This window comes from Anopheles moucheti, chromosome 2 (assembly GCF_943734755.1).
Source record: "Anopheles moucheti chromosome 2, idAnoMoucSN_F20_07, whole genome shotgun sequence".
Lineage (NCBI taxonomy): Eukaryota > Metazoa > Arthropoda > Insecta > Diptera > Culicidae > Anopheles > Anopheles moucheti.
Genome location: NC_069140.1, coordinates 50,914,452 through 50,937,649, shown reverse-complemented (window position 1 = coordinate 50,937,649; position 23,198 = coordinate 50,914,452). Strand labels below are relative to the sequence as shown.

The 23,198-nt window shown below is 43.0% G+C and overlaps 2 protein-coding genes across 5 annotated transcripts in view; one reads left to right on the top strand and one right to left on the bottom strand.

The window, feature by feature from the left end:
- Nucleotides 1-2,210: 2,210 nt before the first annotated feature.
- Nucleotides 2,211-20,182, bottom strand: LOC128309437 (katanin p60 ATPase-containing subunit A-like 1). 2 transcript variants are annotated; one of them, XM_053045824.1, is made up of 5 exons: nt 19,203-20,182; nt 9,014-9,041; nt 7,020-7,128; nt 4,658-4,973; nt 2,211-4,570 (listed from the first exon to the last, which is right to left on the bottom strand). In XM_053045824.1, exons 4-5 carry the CDS (start codon nt 4,838-4,840, stop codon nt 3,047-3,049), a joined length of 1,707 nt encoding a protein of 568 aa, XP_052901784.1. In that variant the 5' UTR covers nt 4,841-4,973; nt 7,020-7,128; nt 9,014-9,041; nt 19,203-20,182; the 3' UTR covers nt 2,211-3,046. The 2 variants fall into 2 exon arrangements, with proteins under 2 accessions (XP_052901784.1, XP_052901783.1); XM_053045823.1 differs by lacking the exon at nt 9,014-9,041.
- A 992-nt stretch (nt 20,183-21,174) lies between these two features.
- Nucleotides 21,175-23,198, top strand: part of LOC128309914 (uncharacterized) — a 31,391-nt gene continuing 29,367 nt past the window's right edge. Inside the window, exon 1 of one of the 3 annotated variants that reach the window (XM_053046415.1) lies at nt 21,175-21,257. The gene's annotated coding sequence lies outside the window, so the exon portion shown is untranslated. The other 2 variants (XM_053046414.1, XM_053046416.1) reach the window with 2 other exon arrangements.

The window sequence follows — 23,198 nt, the reverse complement described above, 5'->3', positions numbered from 1 at the left end:
ATACCACGAACCTGTACGATGGCCAAACACGCAGCATTGGTAGTGCTTTTTGATGAGATTGAATCACCCTCACAGCATCACACGGTTTCACTGGTCTGGCTGACCAGAGTGTACTGGACAATGATGATGGATGCTGTGCGACTGACGGTGGCTCGAATCCAATTCTACACACGACACATACTCGTTGCATTTGACTGTTTTTCCGAATGTTATTCTTTCGATTTCGGTTCTGTGCGTAATATTCGATGCAGCAGTAAGATAAAATCACTCGTATAGTCGACGTTCGATGAGAAAAGACACAGTATTAACGGAAATTAAATGGAACGTATCGTCGGCTAGAGCCATTCGGTAGCAGTGTGATAGTAACATTTCCCACGACGGCAACGACAACAGCGACACGGAGCAGTAAAGCCGGTCGGTGCACTTTTCCTGCCTGTGCGTACCTCAATCGTCATCCCGTCATTAACCGCTTCCGGGCTTGATTATTCTTGATTGCTCTTTCTCTCTCTCTTTTTCTGATTTCCACATTTTCCTTTGCCATGCGACATCGTTGATGTTGGAAAACTACACCGGATCGAACTCAACGGGAACAATGTTTCAAGCTGCAAACACTTTCCATTCGGAAAATACCACTCGTTAAAAACAAAAACGGCACTTTCTTTTCACACTCAAATATGCTAGAACACACTGGCGACTACATCCTAAACTAGCCACTTCGCATTGGAACAAATCCCGTAACTGAGCCGAGGAACACTGGAAAATGTCGCAGCCCGCTTCGGTGATCTGCTACGGGAAACATATCTCTAGAGCGCGCGTGCCCCAATACGAAGTAGGCAGTACTTTTACACACACATACCGGGCAGAAGGAATGCAGTATCTAATATTTGTGTGCACACGATCAGAACAGCCACTTTTTCCAACAGATCAATTTTATCGCACTTTCGGTGTGGCCCATGTTCTGTAAGGCAGGTGTCTGTCCTTCAAACGTTACCGTTTTCCTTCCGCACCGAAATAGCGTCCATACAAAAAGCAATACTTTGATTTGGTTCCGTTCCGTACACTGCAACGAGAGAAACGTTTGTAAAATGATTAGGGGTTTCTTCTTTACTCTGTTGGCATTATTGTTTTTTTAAAGAGCAATCGACAAACGGCTATGGCTGACGCACTTTCACGATGCAGAGTGCTCACAGTGTACATCCCATCATCCTCGTTTGGCTACATCACCATTCATCTCCATTTTGGCTTACGAATGACGACGGCGATGATGATGATGATGATGATGACGGCTATTCAAAGGCTGTGGTGTTTCATGCGGCTTTTCCGTGATGCTGACGCGGTGTTATGCCGATTCTTGCAGGAAATTTCTTCCATCCATTCCGCGAATTGAGAAGCATTTTACTGAAGCACAACGCCGCCATCGACGGGCACACACCACGCACACACACACACACATATATACAGACACAGAGGTAAAAGGTGTCTACTTCACTTGGCTGCCCTCAGCAGCTTAGCAGAGGGATAATCGATCCAAGCCAGGGAAGAAAGAATTGGACACTTTTATTCAACTTACATGCTGTATTCCGGGCCACGACGATAACCGGCGAATAGAAGAATCGTTGGTAAAGCCGATTTCGTATTACTTTACCATGAGTTATACGGAAACGAACGGAAACGGTCAAAAATGCCCAGCGACCGAAGGGAAATCTCCGCGTTCGCGTTTTTCGCTTGGTCTGCGCTTCTGGCTGCTTGGTTGCTTGCTTCGATTCGAACGATTTTCGGAATTTACACACACACTTGCCCAACTACCCACAGGGGCGCATTACACGCACACACTCGCACATCGTGTTGTCTCTACCGTGCGTTCAGCGGTGTGCTATGCATCGGGTTCACTCACACGCTCCATTGCACGCACACAACGGCTCTAGCTTTCGGACACGCTTTTGTTCGACCCATGTTCGAAAATGACTGCTCGTCGTTTTCGAAGTGCGAAGTGTTCGAACATCGTGAGTTTGACATTGGAAGCGTTTTGCGCTTAAAATGTGTAAATCATACAAACAAGCCGTTACATTTTTTGATGAAAAAGTAACGGCTTTATTTCCACTATTTATTAGAATTGGCATAATTTGTAAATAATAAATAACGCTGCATTCATGTATGGAATGAAGCGTAACAACAAAACAAGAAGCAGAAAGAACTAATTACATACGCATTTATGCTTTTATTTTGTCACTTTTTTATAAAATGTTATTCAAGTGTTTTATTACATCTTATTCATTACACTAGTATTATAGTTGATTTTATTGTAGTAGTAAAATGTAAAAGAAAACAGATGGATGTTACATGCTCTGCAGCAGTTCTTGCTCTTCCGCGAAGAGCTTGATCCTAGTTTCAGTGTTTTCTGTTTCGTTCTATCTGTTCATCCACTTCAAACCTTCAGATAGTGAGACGCTCCTTTGAAGCATCTAATGATGTTAAAATGGCCCTACGGATGATAGGCACAGCAATCAAGGCAATGGATCACATCGGCAATAGAAACAACCAATGTGCATTACAATTAACAGAGAAAAAAATCGTTGACCTACCTAATTATTGCCAACCTACATTCCAGGACTGTCTCATTGAATATTGATATGATGTGTGAAATAGAATTCGGAAGGAACCATTAAGATAAGCGCAACTGTATGACCATGCGCTTGCTAACAAAAGCAAGCAAACGGTTTCGATAAAAAGATGGACGCGTAGTGAGCGCGAATAAGAAAGCTATTAATTCTGCCAGTGTTGGACGATACTAAATTTCCCTTAAGCGGTGCATTTCGAACGATAGGCCTGTATGCTAATTCATTTTGCTCCCGATTTGTTTTGTTTATCCCATCTACTCTCGGATTCACTGTCTATTTCTTCATCTTTATACAAGGATCACAATCTCACATTGAACCGTCCAACACAGTTCAATCACCCACAAATCAGTCATCGACGACAGTCTTAATATCCATGGACTGATCGTCACCGGTTTGCTCGTCGTCAGTGGGACGAAACACACGTTCGATCACGAGGAACCGAATTCCTTCATCCACTGCTGATACTTCGCTAGGTCGTCTTTGGATACGCTCTTGTTGCACTTGGCAATGGCCTCTTTGAAGTCCTGCTTCGATACCGGCAGATCGAGTTCCTCCTTTGCCAGCTGCCGTATCTGTTCGGGCCGCAAGCCGGCAATTTTGCGCCGCATGGACATCATCGATGCATCGCGGCAAACATTCGTAATGTCCGCACCCGAGTAACCATCCAACCGGTCAGCAATGTCGCGCATATCCACCGACTCGTCCACCTTCACCTCGCGCAGATTAATCTTCAGCAGTGCCTCACGACCTTCACTGTTCGGGAGCGGGATGTAGATTCGTTTCTCGAGACGTCGTCGCAACGCCTCGTCAATGTCCCACGGGAAATTGGTGGCGGCCAGTACCATAACAATCTTGGTTGCCTCATCGTTACTGACACCGTCCATCTGTACCAGCAGCTCGGATTTCACCCGCCGGGATGCTTCATGCTCGGACTCCGAACCACGGCGCGAACAAAGCGAATCGATTTCATCGATAAAGATCGTACTAGGCGCGTAAAACCGTGCCATCTCGAATAGGAGACGCACCAACTTCTCAGACTCACCCCGATACTTGGAGGTAAGTGTTGACGAGGACACGTTGAAGAACGTGGTGCCACACTCGGTAGCAACGGCTTTCGCGAGCATTGTTTTGCCGGTACCGGGTGGACCAACCATCAGCACACCCTTCCAGGGTCTTCGGATGCCCTTAAAGTAGTCCGGCATCCACATCGGTAGAACGACGGCTTCCTCCAGCAGCCGTTTCGCTTCATGCAAATCCGCTATGTCATCCCAGTGAATGTTTGGATTCTTTTGCAGTATGTCACGCTCGAGCATATCCACTAGATCGACGTCCACATGGCTGGCTGGTTCGAACTTGCGCTCCACTTCCTCCGGCGTATCGCCGCCGTTGCCTTCGTCGTCGTCCAGCTTTTCCTTGTCGCTCTTCTCTCCATTGCCGTTGGTTGCATCACCACCTGCCGCTGCTGCCGAGCTTCGCTGGCCTGCACCACCTTTCGTTCTCGTCAGCGTTCCTGTGCGCGATGCACCGTTCATTCCCGAAGTTCCACCGGTCGTGGCACGTGCTGACTGACTGATTGTCTTGCGCCCTCCGACGGTTGTTGTGGATGCCGATTTAGTGGCCGCATTTCGGCGATTCACTTCCGACTTCCGGTTCAGTGCCGTACTGGAGCGTGATTGATTACGGGGTGCTACGGCCCGGCGATGATCGGGCGGTGGCATATCTGGTGCTGGTGCCCACACATCCGGATCAACGCCACCGCGCCCGGATACCGGCGGCATCCAGATGTCCGGATCGGCCCGGAACCATGCTGCCGGATCTTTGCTGGCAGTTTCGTGCAGGGGTGTGCGGATGCGGGCTTGCAGCGGTGCATTTTGCAGATCCATTGTAATTTCCGTAAGCGTCTTTTGAATTAGTTTCATTTGATTGTACTCTTTGTTAATTTCTTGTTGTATCTACAATAAGAAAAGATGGAGAAAAATAAAAATGTTTATAAAAGGTGACAAAAGGTGATCACGTCCAAATCATCTGTATCAGCTTACCATCAACCATTTGCCCTTTTGCAGTGGTTCACTAAGACCGACCAGCAGTTTGCGCAGCATTTGCAAAACACCCTCGTAGTAGATACCGGCCGAATCGTAGTTCCCCATCACTGCCATTTCACGGGCCAGTTTCGTGTTTTCGCATATTTCCGATGTCGATAGACCAGCCATAACGATGGTCATTCCTCCTGTCTTATGGCGTGACGGCGCGTCGGTAGCGGCGACACAAGGAACCAATGTTCTCTACTTCTCCCTCAGTGATCCTTTGATTTCTGTCTTTGACGTACGTACCGCATTTACGTCTTGTTGCGTGAATCTACAATGAAAATGAAAAAGCAACATGTTACAATCCGTATAATAACTGTTGACACCACAAGTATACTCATATACACATTTACATTCAATTACTTCACATTGCAAACACAAGTTTCAAGATTCTTCTTATGCTTCCCCCCAGCCCATTGGTGGCAAGTCTTGACACCGAATTTAAATGCCATGGCGATAGCTCCATTCGCTACAGCGGAGCGTAAATGTGAAGCAACACGGTTCCGACGTAGTTACACGTGGAAAAAGTCTAAGAAACAATCCGAACCCCAAAACAGAGCACATTAAAAAGTTCTCACATTTCAATCACCTATACAGTGTGACCCTGATACTGGCCGACGTCTTCTTTTGTGGCCTCGTTTAAACCTTCGCCTGTACCATGCGTCCCTTCGTGGTTGGTGCTGTTTTGTAATCGAACGACGAAAACACACCGCACTGGGTGGGAAGAAACATTTCATCCATTTACAACCTGGCCATTCCAGGTCCTGGGTCTATTGCTGCCCCGGGCTTTTCACTACTCCCTATTCTATACCCCTAGTTTCTTCCTTCTAGTGCCTGTCGCACAATCGTCAATTATAAGCTAATTAGTGAACGCATATGCACACCTTCTGCTGCGTCCATAAACACCACCTTACAAGTGTGTTGGCCTGGGTTCGGAATTCTTTGGACCGGTCGGTCGAACCACTTCGTCACAAATCTCACCCCGTTCCAGTGTAGTTGTGTGAAACCACGAGGCTTGAATTTGTAATCAGAATCGTTACAGCCTAAGAAAGCCAGACGACGAAAGGAGGCACGTGCCGTCTGGCACGGTAACAGTAAGCAGACAGAACCAAGCGTTACACTGCCGCTGCGGATGTATTTTTCGTTTTTATCGGTTAAGTGAAAGGAAATCGCGTGCGGTGAAGAAATGCATCTTTCCCATCACCAATACTTTTCTCTTTGAAAACTTTCTTTCGCTAATACGTTCTTTTTCGTTGTTGCTTACCGACACTAAGTCGTATGGTCGTACAGTACGCGCTCCAGGGTTTACACAATGTTCATCGCAAAGAAGAAAAAAAATAATGCAACGGACATCAATCACATACAATGTCACATGAAAATGGTGTGAGAAAAAGGGCTTTATGAACTCTCCTCAAATTAATGAACCCAAAGCACTGGTTAACTTGCGCTGGTAAAGCGTGATGCGCAAAAGCTTTATCTGGGCTGACCTACAAAACGCAACCACGACAACGTTGGAAACGAAGCACAAGCACATGACTAGCGTTGGAAATTATTTTAAAAGGTTGAAATAGTACGCACAATGTGTAGGATGATCTTAACTAAAAGTAAGTCAAAAACCAGCTAGCACATTGCCGATCCACCGTAACTTATGTCGGGGTTGTCCAACTCACTCGAAGGTTGATACGGTTGTTGGATTGTAATCATAACAATTTAAACGTAATTGTTTTTTGAAAAAAATGGAATAAAAACATGCTATCCTACTTATAATGAAGAAAATGTTTAAAAACTGAACAATGGAAATGGGAAATCTCTGGATTGATTATCTCTAACAAATAACAAGCGGTTAATTATTGTATGACTGTCTCATTGGGAGATTCCATGATGTCGCGTATCTTTGGGTTGGGTTTAATACAGCGAAGATCATCGATCGTAAGTCAATTTAACCCAGTCCCTTGTTACCTATACAGCTACGCAATAAAAACAAATTTAATAAGCCAATATTACGACTGGTATTCGATAGATCATTAAACCAAAAAGAAATACCAATGCTTTGGATTCAGTGTGTTTCTCTCCTTCGTATGAATAAATGGATGATTCGAGTCGAGTACGGTTAATTCATGTCACAAGATACCCAAACTACTCCTAGACGGTTAAGGGTGGTAAAAGATTTTCCAACTAAAATAGAAGAGCATAAGTTTCATGTTATAACTTGTGTTATATATTCCTTGCATGTATATGTTAAATGTTTATCGCTGATCATTCGTATTAATTTTATTTTAAAAATAGTAGAAAACCTCCTACATGCAGTTTGACATACCTGACTATAACGAACGATCAAACGCTAATACGTTTCCTGGCTTGAATCGGAAAGACAGTGCAACTAGTCCGCGCACGGTATGACTAATACGATCACTTGCGCTTGTGTCCTACAAAGAAAAAAGGAAATAGACAAAAATAAAAAATATAGAAAGCGCAACCGGTGGTCTGCAGAAACAAACAAAACAATGGACAAATAAAATATGAAACATAATTAGCCCGTTGCCGTCGGTGGGTTATCTCTTGCGCGTTTATATCCCACCTTCGGACGAATGATGTTGAACCGCTCCTTCCCCACCAAGTTCTATTTTAAATTAAACATCCTCGCGTTGATGCAATGAGCGGCAAAGGGAAAATGCCGGCCAGAGGTATACTGGACGGTCCCCAGCCCAATGCAATTGTTGTTCGTTTGCGCCATTTATCTACACACATCTTTACCAACCACAGGCTACCCAACCAAACAGGCAAAAAAACATGGTAACAGGTCAGCCAGAAAACCAGTCTTTTGCCACCAGTCACAGTTTCGGCTGGGTCTATCAATCTCTTTATTCATCGCTAGATCAACACCGTTTAGCACACGCCTTCTTGTCGCGAAAATTCGTCCTCCTATTCGTTTGTGGTTCCTTTTTGCGATGCAACGATGAACACGAAAATAAAACGTGCAATGTAACGTGTGCACGCCATGTACCGAAATGCAGCTAGTGCACAACTCTTCTTGACGGCTTGAAAGAATGCATCCCTGGTGGCGGAATCTCCGCCGCAGCAGGGCGTCAAGAGGTATGCCGGCGGTGGACGTCTTGTACCGTCGGGTGTCTTTTGCTGCATGCCCGATTTAGAGCAGTTTTTCCATAATACGCAAACGGCGGCAGTGTCGCTTCGTCATCGGGTTTATGTAGAGGGAATTCGCGTGTGAGTCATACGGTACGGTATGCCGCAATCCTACCCTTTGGTGGTCTGTGACGCAGACAAATGCACGCATTTGTGTAGTAACATGAAAGTAAGGAAAACAAAGATCTAACCGGTAACAACAAAAAAATCTCAAAGCTTCAACGAAATAAAAATAAAGCATAATATATAATTCATCGCATAATTTTTGCGTGTAGGGGAAAAAGAAAAATGAAACATTTGAAACTAGATCGTGTCCCACACGGCACTACTCACGAATCGTTTCGTACAGTAACAAGGCATCGGACAATTTAAATATAAAATTGCAACGATTTACACTGAAATTGCATTCGCCAAATTTGTCATCGCCTCGGGGGCCCACTGTACTAAACGATGCAGCAGCAGCGCAATACTTGGAGCTTGGTACAGTAGTTGGATGAATTCTGCGCCCCAAACCGGCAAGCATGGTTAGGAAAGGTACGATAGTCATCGATCACGACACTATATCGAAACAACAGTCTCTAGAATAGCAATTTGGTTAGTGTGATACGGAACACGAAAAGAATCGCCGAGAGGAAAATACATCGGTGTGCTGGGAGTGATGGGCCCGTAGAAAGTCCGATCACTGATCGAGGTGATCGAAACCGTAACCAATGTCGTCCTAAAATCCCCTGCCCTGTACGTCCCCTCCCTCACAGGTGGATAGTACAAACGATGGGCTTGGTACGTCTGTTGCAACCGAACAGATTATTCCTCCTGTCCTACTGTACGGCAGCAAACAGGAAAACAATGGCCAAACCCCCCACCATTGGACCCATCGGGGATGAACGTGTTTTAAGCAATGGAGATTTGTCTATAGATGGTTCGATGCGGGCACAGGGTGTCCGTGAGGAGGACGTCTAGGTGATGGATAGTGCTACAGCTTGGCAACTTAAGCCCGGAATGCAAAAGAAACCCGGCAAAACGGACACCACCACACTGCAATTTGTAACACAATAGACAGCGTGGTGTACCTTTGCGAGAGGCAAAACGTGGTGTCCATTGTTGGGCAATTTCGATCGTTGGAGCCGACATAGAATGGATCAAAACGAATAAATAAAGACGTCTTACTGTTTTGAGGATGACGCAGTACGATCATCTGTAACAGAAAGAAACAGTTAATTCGAAATTGTGTATTTGAAGCAGAAATGACTTTTACTATTACTTAACAATTAATTACTATTACATTACTACGGCTATTGTACTAGTTATTATTACTGAATCTATTTCTATTAACTATTTCCTTTTGACAGTGTTGCTTTATTCCAGTGAACTTCATGTGTTCATGTCTCGCAATGAAAGAATCTGCTTATACGGATCTACCCAAGCCACAACCTTCCCACAGACACTGCGGCAAATGCGTACAACAACCTCATCTTAAAACCCCGATCGGGAAACTTTCTCAAGAACTACTACACAGCACCGAAGCAATGAAGTACACAGAGCGGCAGCGGTCCATAAATCAAATGTACGACGGGGAGAGCGAACGCAACGAATCAGCTGTCCCAAAACCACTGACGATTTGTCTCGATCCGTTCCAGCGTACCACCACCCCATACATGCGGGGGGTCAGAGACACATTCGCTACGAACTTCGAAGCAAAGGGAAGGCAACCAGCAATGAGCAATGAACTTCCGTAATGGAGCAGCGAAGAGGGTATTGATGTATAAATGTTTTTACCCTGAACTTGACCGATCCAACCAAACATACCAAACAAAACAGTGCGAAGATTGAAAAATGACCACGCGCACTGTGTCCACTGCATCACGACTAAACCCTTCGGTAAGCATCAGTAACCAAAAACGGTTAATGAAAGGTATCTGAAACACTGAGAAGATATTTTCTCCAAGTATGTGTGCCACTCTTTACAGGACTCCAGACAGGTGCTACCGTCAGACTACAGGAAGGGTTCAGTACCCTATCCCAGTTCTAAAACAAAGGAAGAGAACTAAAATATGCAAGACTGGCTGTATCCAACTAAGAGTAAACCAAAGTCTTGAGTAACTAGAATTCCCAGGCCAAGATCTCTGAGATTCTTGTGTCAAACAGCCAAAGAGTTGTGCCTCTACCGGGCAACAGATTAGGACACCGAAATGGCCAAACCCGTAAATTCTGTTTAAACCCATCAACATGGATGTAATGCCGTTGATGCGTATGGTATCGCAAAACTCAAGATAAACGATCGACAGACAAAGGACCATGATTCGTGAGTGGTTGTAGTGTCTGTTAACTAAGTAAAGCTAACAAAATATAGTTAAGTTAGGTACGCAGTATAAAAAGACGCTTAAATATAAGAAAAAAAATATTATTCGCGTTTAATTTATTTTTTTTCGTATGTTATATGATTGTAAGATTCTTTTTGTATTTTCCACTTGGAACCTCTTCCTTCTTCTTTGCAAAAATATTTTCATTTTCATTACATTTTTTTTAAAATATGTTTTACTACTATACTAATAACATACTACTTGAAACCTACTAATAATAATTAATCAAAAATTTTGCAAAGTATTTGACAAACTCCTTATTTTGAACGTTCATTCAAGGGTTGTCCAGTGTAAAACCACAAACAATCACTAGGAAACATGCGTCGGTGGTTGAAATAGTAAACACTTCCACCGCGAGAAAGGACAGAGAAGGCCACGAGGCAATTAATTTGTACTATGCAAATAGTTTGCTACGACCACGTGTATCCATATGAGGCTCACTTTGGTGACGACATTAAGGGGAACCTTGAAGATTGTAGCAACATTGTAGCAACGCAGCTGCTCACTCTCGGCAAGTTCACGGCAAAGTTCACAGAATTTCAGCCAACTTACTGCTGGCGTAACATATGCGTTACACACATTTGCCGAAAAGCCTTAGCAGGACCAACATCTCGTTAGCAGATTGGAAGTAGAACAATCACTTTTCCACTCCCGATCTGTTTGTGCGCTTTCCCATTTCGAACCTTTCCACCTTCTCCAGTGACCAAGACGAAACAAAAACTAACGCCCCGCGGAAAACTACCGTACAGTGAAGAAGGCTAATGGACGATGGAACACTCTCCTGCGGGTCGCAGGCCGGGCCGGTCTCGACAGTGAAAGATTGTGCCCAAACAGGTACACACGCACACGGGAGAGTGTTGCAGAGGGGTGATGCTGATCTGTCCGTATGGAAGATGGCGGAAGAGGTGTGGTGTTTACGGTTAATTTCTCGCAAATACTCGTCATTCAATTTAAGAGACCGTAATTACACTCCCAACTCCGGACGGGAGTCGATGTGTGTGACTGGCCTTTCTTCCACCGCGAGACCAGCATAGCGAACCCGGCCACAGCTTCAAGCGTACAGCGGTATCATTGAGGAACAAAAAAAAACATGGTAAAAGAAAATGTGTAGTGTAGTTGTTCTTTGCGGCAGAAGCATGCACGGTGAGGGAAAAGCAAAGCCCCAACAGTGCTCCACCAAAGCAGGGGAACCGAAATGAAGCTAAACTATTCGAGTGTATCCATTCTATGCTAACGGAGTTTCCACCTCAAGCTTGTGGACGTCTTTTGGACCTCACAGTTACGAATTAAGTGAAATAGTTTTTTTTTGTATTTAAAGTATAAAATCATTCATTAAGTTAAGCTACATGTGCGGATAGCTTTGGCACATAGCTCACATCACATCACATCGCGATGCAAATATGAGACGAGTTGAGAAATAAGTAAACATTAACGCTTCAATCCTCAAACAAAGGACAAATAAACAAACGAAGCATCAACGCTGTAAAAAAAAACGTCATGAATTTACACTAAAAATTTTTGTTTGATTGTGAAGTTTAAATGGTCGACAGCAAACGAAAGATTGGGCAATACACCTATTGATCTGAAGCCAAACCAAACAATGGGTAACGCTTTTTTCGCAGTTCTCTTGATTTTTCATTACATTCAATCTTGCCAAGTGTTTCAAAGATTCAAATTTAAACGTTGATCGAATATAACAATAAATTTTGGATATGTTTTGTTAAGAGTCAATAACGTAAAATGTTGTTGAAAATGATTAGACAAATATTGAAATCAGTTAAATTCTCAGATATGACATGAATTTTTACTTATTTATCAATATTAATATTTTTAAAAATTATTCAAAAAATTCGTTACAACAATCTTCCATGGTGATATTAAGCCATTTATATTCCAGTGGTACGAAATCTCATCCAAATGGCATCTTCAATCACTACAAACTAATTATTTCCAATTCTGCGGAAAAGCCCATAGGTGAAGTAATCCTCTAAGATTCTTGAATTTTTGACCCTAGGATTCAGACTCATACCATTCAGTTCAAGGATTCTTACAGATTCATTAATCTTTGTCTTTGAGGTATTGATTTGATTGAGTTGTCGTACGCCTTTCGATCCAATGTACCGTAGGTCGTGGATCTTAACTCGTCTGGAACAACCACCCAAAACCTGAAACTTTTATTGTACGGATTGTACGGCTATATGATAAAAACAACCCCTATTACAAGACAAGACGGAAGATAAAAGACTAATTTGAATGATTGGATCATGGCTTCTGGATGTTCGATCATTACAAACTCCTTTCTGCAAAATAATAATCCTGGAAGAGCAAAGCAAGTTGAAATGATTGCTGATCCTAGGTGATCATGTCCTCTGCATGATCGCGAAGCCCCGAATCGACGACAGCATGTTTAAGAGATTACAATAGGCAAGAGCATTTAAAGAGAAGGAATCTGCTTCCACGGAAACCGTAACGGCAATTGTCTTCTCCTTCCAACAGCATACGCGTTTTCTTTGGAAATTTGCATCGGATCGCTAATTTATACCCACCACAACCCACCGCAATCGACCCTGAACCGACCGATCGCGTCGAAATTACACGACCGGCTGATCGGTATGTGCCGGGCACCAATACTGTGTAACCACTACGATCCGCAACCGTCAAACATGTGAAGGTCGTACACGAATTTGCGTACCGGTAAATACGAATCAAACGAAGAAAAAATCGGTTCCATTTGGCCAGGAAAAAAAAAACGCACGTTCCCCACCTTCCGGAATAGTTGCCGAACAAGATTGAGAGGTTATGTTTTTTTTCTCGTTCGGTTGCAGTGCAATGCTTTATGCCCTTCCATTGTTACATATTCCCCCGATTTGCCGTGCGTACCACCGCACTACAACTTGGGCAAAATGCGTTCGGCATGTGGCCAAAAAATGTTCCGGAACCGTTTCCGGCCTGTTGCTTCTTAGTGGAAAATGCCACAAGGAAAAAAAACACCCCGAACCAACGATCGATTTAGTCGTTTACGGTGGAGAGCAAAAGAAAATAAGTTGCTACACACGCGTGGTCTTTTTTGTGCCTAAAAATAGTGCAGAAACCCATGCAGGAAGAAAGTGTTCCATTCCACAAGTGATCGCATTTGGTGCTTTATTGTGTCTGTGTGTCTTGTTTGGATGTTTGAAAAGTCTTTTAAAGAAGTGCAAATCGTTGCGGATACGTGTCTCTCCGTACGAAAACTACCGGATCTTTACTTAGTTTCGACACCGTGCACAGATATCTGGTGCGTTCGGGAGTTTTTGGGTACAAATGAAACAATTGCACCGCAAGCAAACGGTGCTGTGCGTCGAGAGTACGGAAATAGAGTTAGTAGAGCGATGTGCTGCACCGAAGTAAACTACGCATCTGAATTGCACGTGAAAACCTTTTTAAATTTAAATCATTCACTAGAAAACCAAAAACAACAAAAAAAAACGAGGGGCCAACAAAAAAGACCCACCCGCCACAGCTAGGGAAGATGTGATCCCAACACCACGGGCACAGAAAACAATCGTTTGGGCGCTGATGTTCATCCATTGCCCCGGCGGTGCATCAACGCGATCGGGGACGGGAAAAGTGTGGGAAGAAAACCTCCCCATCAACGGGAGTTTAAATAATTGTGCAGATAGAGACGGGAGGCCATCGGTTTGGCTCGGTGGCACCAGGTTAGCTTAGAAGCGGAAGTGTGGAAAGTGGCCGACTGCATAACGACCTTCGTGGTGCGACTAACTGATGGTGGGATGGCGGTGGCGGTAGAGCTTTGGCACAGATTAGTCCGATCATACCCGCGAGCACAGTTTTACACTGTCTGTGACACACATTTGCTATTGCTCTTTGCTTTACATTGTTTGCTGCGCAGCGTTAGTTGCGAATCACTACACCAACGTTCATATCAGCCGTTGGTGATTAATTAGTAAGTCTTGCATTCATTTTTGATGGTGATAAGTATATTGTAGTATTATTTTTTCATAACGATCTGTTAATTAGTAATCGGTTAATGGTGTATAAATTTGTATGATAAAGGCATATACACCGAGGAACTATTTTCTTTTATGTCTTCATGTTATCTTTAGCGGAGTTCACTGCTTAAAATTATCATAAATTGATGAACACCTTAAAAATAGCTGCAAATGTTATTTGTATACTAATACGTACAGTGAGCGGAACGACCTGCACCTAATAGGTCGGAGTCACCTGTAAACCGATCAAATCCTATATACGACTTTAGCTAGTTCAACAAGTTTTTCTCGCACTCACGATACAGTGAATTGAACAATTGAGATTTGATTCCGACTAGCATCCACTAAACATTTTAAATTTATGCTCTTTTAAGCTCATTATAAATTTGCGAGGATTTTGATTTTTTTAGTGCTAAACAACTACTATACCTGTAACATATTTTAAATTCTTTATAGATAACCATAAAACCTGATCATTACTGTTTAATGTTAAGTTCTAATCAATCTGTAAAAGTCTTATTAGGTGCGTTTTTTACTTATAAATCCAATCTTAAGATCTAGGAAGATCTAGGGAAGATTTTGAACACTTAATTCATTAGAATCTATTCTTACTGGCACAAACAACAATTGCCGTTTCATCAGCAGTCTTGTGGAGTTATCAACAGTCTCTCGCGTTAGTTTAAATAAATTTTCAGTTAAATAAAAGCATTTAAAAAATACAAATCCCAAAAAAAAATCTCATTCACTTGGCGATGACGAGATCGTAAGAAATGAGAAAAAATTTAAAATATTATTTTGGGTACGAATTCCCAGCGGCTAATGAGTCACGGGAAAATAGCTTCAACATGTTATAAGATAACAAAGAAAAACGTGTTTTATTCAACTCCAACATGACACTTTCCAAGTGGTGGCAATATATTACTCATTTTATTACAATTCAATCTTGCTAAAGAGTCATAAAACCAAATGTGTATAACATACAGCCTTCCACGACAAAATCAATAAACAACAAACCTAATAGCAATACGCAAGAGCACGTTAAAAATGTAACACCACGCCGTTGCCGAACTCTAATCAAATCAGAACGTAATGTCCTACCCACGGAAGTTCGGCCTGAATGACACTTGCAAACCATTCATCTCCAAACAGCAAGGCTTGGAATCTACGAGACTTCGGCCGTCTGCTGACGTCACCGAATTGAAGCGCGGACCCATTCAAAAATCACAACCAACACCCAAACGCCTCCGCAAAGTTTTCAAGCAAAATGCGTACAGCAAGAAAAAAAAAACAACAAACACCAACCTCCGGACCGATTGAAGAGTATTTAAACTCTAGCCGCAAACGAATGGTATGATACGAAGCGACCGATCGATGGCCACTTCCATCCGTGGGACCTTGTATCCGGATGGATGTTTTTTTTTCCCCTCTTGCTTGTGTCTGTGGCCACAAGCTCCGTGTCTAGCGTAGGACGACGACGTTCCCAAATGGAACAACGGGCGGGTGACTTTAAACAAGAGGCAAGGTACGGTCTCGCATTGAGCACCAACGATTACGATACTCCTCCGCACGATCGTTCACGCGTTTCGCACGTTTCCAGTATGGAAGCTGTCGTTCGTGCATGATTTGACGTACCGCCAAGTACACACATTTCTGATGGATTATCGTGCCTTGCGATGGTATGTGTATTTTAAGCATTTATATCTAATTTTAGTTAAAAGTTTAACAACTTAAGTTCAAGGTGAAAAAGATCCGCTAGTGAATTACCCTCAATGTGATGGATAAGGCGTATCTCAGGCAATAAAGTAAATCTATAAATTTCATCCAAATTACTCCATTTTGAAAATGTGTAGAGGACAAAAAGGAAATCATTCGAAGTACTAGACCTTGTGACATACGGTTAGAGGAAATCCATTATACATCATCTCAGCCAAAGCTAAGCTGCCCCCGGGATGTAAGCTCCCGTAACGACGTTACGGCACGTGAAAACGATGTAGTAAAGGTCACAGCATCGAATGCAATATGCATATTGATGGTTCTCATTGCACGGCGGCGCAATTTGCCAATCATTTTTCTCCCTTTATGTCTAGGCAGCTCGCATATTCTTTTCTCCCACCACCGGCAATAAAATCTTCGCGTGTGTTTCACCGTGCGATTGTTTTGGAAGCAAAGCACGATCTAAAAAAAAGAGTGCATCCTCACACATAAAACCATTTTGTTACAAACGGATCACATGCTTTAGTTGCAACAGGGAAAATATAGCGAAGCCACTACCTCTTGGCAAGATGCTTTACCTCCTACGTGGGGATTCGTTACGATCGCACATGATAAATGATCGTACGGACTTGAATGATCGAGTGTAACGAACGTGATCCGTAATTGTTTCTGGGTTGTTTCACAGTCTGCTGCGGTAACTTCGCTTCGTGATCATTCGTTTGATACGTTGTTGACAATTTCGACGTCTATAAAGATGTAAATGACACTCGTACCGTTAAAAGTTCATTTTTTCGTTTCCCATTTTAATGTCTTTCGTAGTTGGCTACCTACAAAAACAATGAATTTTCCATCGATTCACAGCTTACGATTTGGCTGAAAGAAAAAAAGAGATCGTTTGTAGACAAAATCTTTAAACAAAAAGTCACAACAGTCCGCTAGGGAATTGATAGCTGACGTATCTTTTACCACCAAGCGCGTAGGAAGCCGGAAATTAACACCCTGGCGGGTTGGATTCCCATTTTGTATGCCGACGACTGTTCCATGCTGGTGTTCCGCAGAGGTTTTGATCGGGATGCTCCACAAACGCGTGCAAGGCTGCAAGTAGTGGTTTCGAAATGGAAAGTGATTTCTTCCGGACGGCAAGGCGAAAGGTTAGCCCGTCCGTTTCTGGCCATGATCGAATTCACACTATGCTCCATTTTCGGTGGATCATTTCCATTTCTAGCGCCATACATCAGGATGCGAAACTGTTACCAGTTCGCCCCCGGCAGTTTCGTTGGCCACATTTGCGAAAGTTAATCGCTATTCGGGCAAATTAAATGCGAACGGGTATCAGGTAACGGGTGAATCTATACGAAAATTTAAACTCCGTGCCGAGTGAAAGCATTTGGCCGGATAAAAGTTTCAATTACAATTGCAAGATCACTTGCGCAAATTGTTGTTGGCTGGTTGAATGAAAGCAAAAAGATAAACAAGTGTAAAGTTCATCTACTGCTCATTTCTTCGCCACTTAAAACCACCTGACCAAACACGTGTCGCAGATGTTGGAGTACACGGGCTTACTCTCTCTCTCTCTTTATCTGTACGTATTTTATCCTCAACTCTTTACAGACAGCCTAGGCAATTGAATTCAAAACGGCGAAGAACTAATAACACTGTACAAAATTAGCGTCTGCTGTGGAAGTATCGTTTGACGGAAGCGAAACAGAGCAGCGACCGTCTTATCGGTGGAAAGAGTGCTCTGTTGTAGCTGCTGATGATTCGTGGCCGTGGAAAAAAATACACATATTGACTATCAACTGGCGCCAAGTGGGTGACTAATAAAACTATCACACTCGTAGTGTGAGTTCCGCTTCTTTTTCGTCAGAGAAAAGGTGTCCCATGATATCAGCGTGAATTAATTCTAGGCCTAATGATTATTATGTTAGTTGAGCTCTATTTAATATCGATTCAAGGCTATTACATTACAAAAAGAAAAATGAAAAATTGGAAACCGTATTTATTCTTGAAGAATAGAGTCTCCACCATCTTCCACGAACGTTGTGTTTTAGATTCTCGGTAGTTTTGTTTCTACACAAATCGATGAAATACGTTTGACCGCAATAAAAAAGAGCACACGTACGACTCAAAACGACCGAGTCATCGTAAATTTCCAAAATGAAACTAGATTAGTGTTTATCAAGAAAGGTAGCTATTTCGATAACATTTTTACTCCCCAACTATGCGCACAGGGGAGCGAACAAACCATAAGCAAGGAACTAACTACAAAATTACTCCCATGAAGAATTGGAGCACGCTTGATCAATACTCGCGAGTCACGCAGTGTGTCTTTTGCTAGACAATAAAACCCCCGATACACCCGAAAGAAATAGCTGGTTCAAAATTTAAGGGCTGAGGCCTAAAAGGCTCCCACGAATGAAACCGGGCGGTGGGATTTCGAGACAGCCTATGAGGAACCGCTTGCGTACTGAGTGTATTTGGCGATGAAAGTGCCACCGGAAGTGTGCTACGTTTAAGCGTAAAGAAAAAAAGGCCCTTTTCAAGCATGCTGTATTGCTGCAGCTGGAGAAACAATTTCTATTTCGCACGCATTTTCTACAGCTGGTAAGATGAACCTTACATTTACCGCCAACAGATGTAGTATGATCGACCTCTTTCACACCGGAACTAACCTTCGCTGTAGATGTACCACTTAAGAAGGTGCTGCAATACATAATTTTCCCATCGTTTTTTTGTACGAGAGGTCAAACACGATCCCAAAAACGTACTAAAACGACCTTAAGTTACGATTTGGCCTTGGAAGCATGAGCCAAGAATTGGAACAGCTTGTGGGAACTCTCTGCGCGAATACAAGGCATCTAATCGCGGCTAAATCCGACCAAACGCAAACCTTCCAGCCAGTTTTGCTGATGTTGCTACAGGTGACAACAGGTTTGATGGCCTTTCTGGGTACGTCGGGTAAGCCATTCGGACGCTGACGTCGAACCGGTTGACCTCGACGAGCGAGTGCGGTCGGGCGGTGTGGAACAGAACGTGTCGGTCGTGTCCCCGACGTGCGTGCTTTGGCAAACACAACGCACAGCGGTTCTCTTGTGTGGCACAACACCTGAACAGTTCTTGTCTCCCTTGACAGCTGAATTGAAATTTGCCCATGGACGAAACGGTGCTGTCGCATCTTTCTTTCGTCGATTAGAGCGTAGATGTAAATGAATCTTACGTATCGACCACATGAACTACGGTTGAAGATTATGTATTGCCATTAAGCTATTTTGAGGGTAGAAGCAATCATCTTACCGATCGATGTAGCCGCCTCTTATTTGACAGGCTCTCCTCTGTTTTGGTTTCGCTTTCTACAGTGCGCCTTCAGGAATACGTAATTTCGTCCGATGGGCAGACGACGGACGCCATGGCAATGCGCGGGTACGCTCGTAGGCGATGGAAACGGTACGGTAAAACAAGCAAGCTGATAAGGGCACCACGACGAAGTGCGTTTCGATTCTGACGAAGGCGTACGATGAAGGATGCCAGCTGATAAAGAAAACTCGTTACGCCACCCCACTACCGGTTGCTGTTGACCGACCCGGACTATCCACCCCTCCGTGACAAGCGTTCTCTGGCCGTCTTTTGATGGTCGTTCTCGTTGGCGACGATGCTTTTCCAGCTGACAGCGATGGACAGCCTCATTTTCCGCGCTGGCTAGTGCCGACCAACCATCGTCTTTTCTTCACAGCCTGCTGTACAGCTTGATGTTGCTTCACAAAATCGTAATGAAGAAAAAACACTCACCAACTCACACACACAAGCACAACAACCACATACACTTATGCACGCATACAGCTTATATTGTGTAGGAATATTCTTTCGCACACGCTACTTTGCTCGCTACTTTTCTTTGCTTCACCGTTCCCTGTAAACTGCGGGTTTTCGTAAAGGTGAATAACACACAACCGTTGCTTGGTCGATTTCTTTCCCCGGTTCCGGTGTCAGATGGTAGCTTGCAACTATGCACGGTCAGTTCTAAACGTACACACATGAAAAACTATAAACACCACGGATTGTGCGGGTTTTGGATAGAAACACAAATGTTAAGCAAACGAATTCACACAGAGCGCGCCCGCATTAGGCCTTCGGGGAGTGTTGCTTCTGGAGCAATGGTACCGAACGCACATAGAACGACGGTGTGCTGTTTTTCGCATCTACACCCGAAAGATGCACTTCACTTCTAAACCGTTGGAAGCTGTTGGTTCGTCCGCACCAGAGCTTCGATCACCTCCGATCGCCGTATACGCAATGTACGTCTTCTCACGTACTCTCTTTTCTCTTCACAACCGATTCACACAAACACACGGCCGAGCCAGAACGATGAGCCATCAGCGTGGAAATGAAACAGGTCCGTACAATGTATGCTGTCAGACAATTTGTGAAAAATAATGTGCTTTTGACAGTTGCAAACCCATTCGTCTGAGGTTCAGATTTATTTTCGTGTTCGGTGCGATTTGAAAGGGTACGAACAAATTAATATACCATCTTTTATGATCAGCTTCTTAACCGCAAAAAGCCTCAAATTTCCATAACAGAAAATGATGTGAGGAAATGGTTTCAAACATCAATGCGCCCAAAATAACAAAAACGTCAAATAAACGATCGTTAATTTTAAATTTGAAGACAAGAAATCAAGCAAAATCAAATATAAATCTCAAAGAAACTCTTGGAGGAACATGGTAGTATAAAAATAAAGATAGTGATTTAGTTAAAAATATTAAAAGTATGTTATAATTTGATTTTTTTAATAAATGATAATTCAAATTTTTTACCGTGTAGTCTTGGCGGCTACACAGTGGCGGCTGTTTATGACTCGGCGGGTAATGGTTACAATCGGAATAACAATTATGGAGTTTTTTATACTTCCCCTTATCTTCTGATCGTATGGAAGTGACGGATAAAACGAGTTTTATCATTATTTTATCATAACCTTCCATCGATATTGAAATTACTGATATTTTTGAGGAACTGAATTGCATTGCAGGTTCTTTCAGGGCATTTTTTTGCTTTGAACGTATTTTTCATTTGAGAAGACAGTCTTGTAACAATAGTTTCACAAATAATCCACATTCTCGTAATTAATGTTGTGAAAAAATTAAAACATTCTGTGTTTGAAATGTAAACAAAACCGTTTCAACCGGTTCAGTTTGACACTTGCGTATACTGGCCGCTGCAGTGCTGGCACGCACACTGCCAAATGATTCGTGTAAAAAGCAAGAGACGAAGGAAAACGTCGTTGGTTCGGGAAAACACTGTGCGATATCGTGCTTGCGCTCGTTGCTCAAGAATTGTTACCCATTTTTCAGTGTAATTTCATGAAGTAGGTGAGTGTAATGTTGTTGAAACGGTCGAAGAAATGTGAATATATGTTGTGGAGCAAAATTAAGTTGTATCCGATGGTGCTGTAATGTGCACAAAGCGTTAAACATCTGTAGACAAAGTACGAACAATGCTTGAAGACAAAAATATATAGTGAATCCTTGTGAGTGGAAAACGAGCATGTTGGTGCGTTAAAGGAAGTTCCCTTTACATTATTCACGCCATAAATTTAAGCAGCTGCTTGAAGGAACATTCGATAAAGGGAACGTATTTCGTGGGTTTGTTCATGTCCTTAGAGAAAAGCAGGAAGAAGGTCATTTTTTGGTGTGCTGTGTATGGCTGTGTTAGTGAGAAATCCTTTTGTCCTGTCATCGTGGAGCGATCGCCCTGGTGTATTACTAACGTAATATTTGGATTTCGATTCTAATAGACATTGAACTGACGATGTGGATTCCAAACCAAACTGATTCCATCCGACACATTTCGTATGCGAACAAAGCAGCCCTCAGTTTTCAGTTTACCCATATGCAAAGCAAGCAATTGCAGCCTAGAAACCGAAGAGTGCGTGTGTTGGACTAGAGAAGGGATCTAATAAAGCGAGTGCAAGAGAGGGGGAGATCGAGCCAAAAAGAAATAGCTCAGGAGAGCAAAAAAACGAGTGAGAGGGATTGAAGTTGGTTAGCTTTTCAGCGTACAGCTGGTGATTTTTATTTTCGAGTTATCGTACAGCGAATAATTAACCGCGACAATTAACCACCCCATCGGGAGGGAGTGAATCGGTGAATCGACTTGTTTTGGGGTAAGGGGGTAAGCAGCGTGTCACTTGGTGTGGGGGTGCTTTATCGTTTCATGTCATTTTTTCTTTGTGCGTTTAACTACCCCCTAATGCATACGTCGTCTATGCGAGCATGTTACGCGGAACCGCGCTGCAGAAAACGCGCACCGCATTGCGTGACATTACAACGCACGCATACCAGCGTACGTGCGGCGAATGGTGAGTTGTTGCTTGCTTGTGTGTGCCGGTTACTAACCTAAAGGTGTCGATTACAACTCTTTACAAAACAGAGGTCAGGGTTGCTCAGTGGTTTATGTGACTATCAGTCTATTGCCCAATAGTACCCCGAAGCATACGCTAGCACATCAACATATTCTATTATTTCAATCAATTAATGGTAATATTTTTATTACTAAATGTAACAAACATACTAGCTGCTATATCCGCGATTTATTTTATCAAGCTCTTTCTGTCTTTGGAGCGTTGATCCTGTTTTAGGCCATTTTTGCACATTTTCCCTTACTGTTTAAAGTTTAATATCAGTTTACCATTAGATTGATCGTACGTTTGAAGCGTTGATGGTTACTGTGTACAACATGACAAAGACTTGGAATATGCTTTAATGCTTTTTGGAGTTCTTACTATAGAATGTATATGTAAACGTCATACATTAACCGTGGTTCAAGTGCTTAACCCAAAATAGAAATGTAAGAAAATGAAACGTACCAATCAAAAAGACTCGTCCGGACATTCCCGCGTATTTCGACTTATTCAAATTTTACTGCAGTTCACTTACGTAGTAAAGTCAGGTTTCGTGGAATGTTTCACATAATTAATACACAACGAAGTACGTGCTATACTTCCTGTCCATGTATTCGAAGGTTTAATGTCGTACATACCGAAATACCTTCAATATTTGAGCAACCCTGATTGTCAATCGTTAACCTAACACAGCTGATGGTCAATAGCAGTGTTTGCGTGCAAGTAAGCAAGTAGATGTGGAGTAGTTGAAGAGAAACAGGAGGAAGCTGTTTACCTGCCAACGTATGGATGTGGGAGTAAAGGAAACTGGACGATGTAAGAGAGATGCGTATTTCGGACGACATTCTCTTCGAGTTTATCTCTCTCTCTCTTACACAAACTTTTGTTCGCTC

Coding starts and splice junctions, on each gene's coding strand:
- LOC128309437 (XM_053045824.1), bottom strand. CDS start 4,840: ATGACCATCGTTATGGCTGGTCTATCGACATCGGAAATATGCGAAAAC. Junction 4,571..4,657: donor AAAAGGGCAAATGGTTGATG/GTAAGCTGATAC, acceptor TTCTTATTGTAG/ATACAACAAGAAATTAACAA.